Source organism: Manacus vitellinus, unplaced genomic scaffold, assembly GCF_001715985.3.
Source record: "Manacus vitellinus isolate BGI_N305 unplaced genomic scaffold, ASM171598v3 scaffold_32_pilon, whole genome shotgun sequence".
In the NCBI taxonomy this organism is placed as follows: Eukaryota; Metazoa; Chordata; class Aves; order Passeriformes; family Pipridae; genus Manacus; species Manacus vitellinus.
This window is the reverse complement of record NW_021940460.1, coordinates 3,229,206-3,230,691: the sequence shown is the minus strand read 5'-3', so window position 1 is coordinate 3,230,691 and position 1,486 is coordinate 3,229,206. Positions and strand designations below refer to the sequence as shown.

At 61.6% G+C, this 1,486-nt stretch overlaps 1 protein-coding gene across 1 annotated transcript; it reads right to left on the bottom strand.

Moving 5' to 3' along the window:
- Positions 1–6: 6 nt before the first annotated feature.
- On the bottom strand, positions 7–1,472 carry VPS37D (VPS37D subunit of ESCRT-I; the record flags this gene model as incomplete). The annotated part of the gene is made up of 3 exons (XM_008919565.3): positions 1,123–1,472; positions 518–600; positions 7–345 (listed from the first exon to the last, which is right to left on the bottom strand). Coding segments are annotated over exons 1-3 (726 nt in total), but the record flags the coding sequence as incomplete, so codon positions are not given.
- Positions 1,473–1,486: the final 14 nt, after the last annotated feature.

The window sequence follows — 1,486 nt, the reverse complement described above, 5'->3', positions numbered from 1 at the left end:
ATGGTGCTTGGGAGGCGCAGCTGGCACGGGAAAAGGCACAACGGCCTCCGAGGGGATGAGGAAGGCGGGCACAAAGCCGTAGGAGAGATCGAAGGCTTTGGGGGCTACTCCACTCCGTAACGGGGCAAGGCGGGCTGGTGGTGGGCTAGCCGGGGCACCTGGGCACTTCGTGGGGCCCGCAGGGTCCCTCCCCACCTGGTCCTTCTGCACCTGGTCCTTCTGCAGCAGCTCCTGCAGTTTCTCCAGCTGCGTCCGGCAGATGTGGGAGCGTGTGCGGCTCTGGCAGAAGGACTCCAGAAAGGACTCAAGGGGCAGGTCCTGGGCCAGGAACTGCTCTATCTGTACCTGCAGGATGGACAGTGGGACACCATCAAGCCAAAAGAGCTGTAGGACCTCAGAGGGGGCACTCCTGGACCATTGGACTCTTCTCCAGACCCTGGCATGTGGGAAGGCATGGAGAGCAGTCCAGGGCCCAGGCAAGGAGAGGGCAGCAGCACAGGGGTCTCAGCTGACTCACCTCTGACTCTGCTTCAGAGGCATCGAGCCTGGCTTGGAGCTGGCCCAGGGCGCTCTGTGGGCTCCACTTCTCCAGGTAAGCCTCTGTGTGTCAGAAGGGGATGGGGCTGCCAACCTTCCCATGGGTGTCCCCACTGCTGGGGTTGCCACCTTTCCCATCCCAAAGCATCAGCTCCCCCCTCCCTTGAACTGAAACACTCCCAAACACATCCCTGGGGCCACCTGCACACCAAGACCTGCATCCCACCTTGGCATTATGGCTGCTCAGAGCATCTGTGGCTGCCCCATCCCTGGAAGTGTCCAAGGCCAGGTTGGACAGGGCTTGAAGCAACCTGGTCTGGTGGAAGGTGTTCCTGCTCATGGCAGAGGGTGGAACGAGATGATCTTTAAAGTGTCTTCCAACCCAAACCATTCTGTGATTCTATGACTGGTCCCAGCCGAGGGTTCGCTGTGTCACAGGCAGCGTCATCCCCCCACCGCTCCTGATCATGACTGGACCATTTCCCTGGGGCAGGTTCAAGGATGCTGAGCCCGCCTGGACCCTCATATTAATTAATACAGGCCATCCCAGGCTCTGCCCCATCCCATCGGCTGCACCCCACTCACCCAGGCGCTGCTGCTTGTCCCAACATGCCTCTCGGATCTCCCGCAGCTCCTGGTACTTGATGGCCAGGGAAGCCTTCCCGTCCTCCAGCCGCGGGCGCAGGGACAGGTTCACCCTGGCCTGGGTACAGTTTGAAGCCAAACACATCTCCCGCTCCTGCTGCAGACTCTGGAACTGCGGGGACGGGAGCGTGGGATGTGTGTCAGCACTGGGAGAAATGGGCAGATCCAGGCAGATCCAGCAGCCTGTTGGGCGGGGGTCGGAGTCCACCCAGGGGCGAACCCTCTCTTCCTGCACTGTCTCCATGCCTCTGCTCTGCCTGGAGCATCCCGGGGGGATGCAAAGGCTGCGCCGGGCTACGAACGG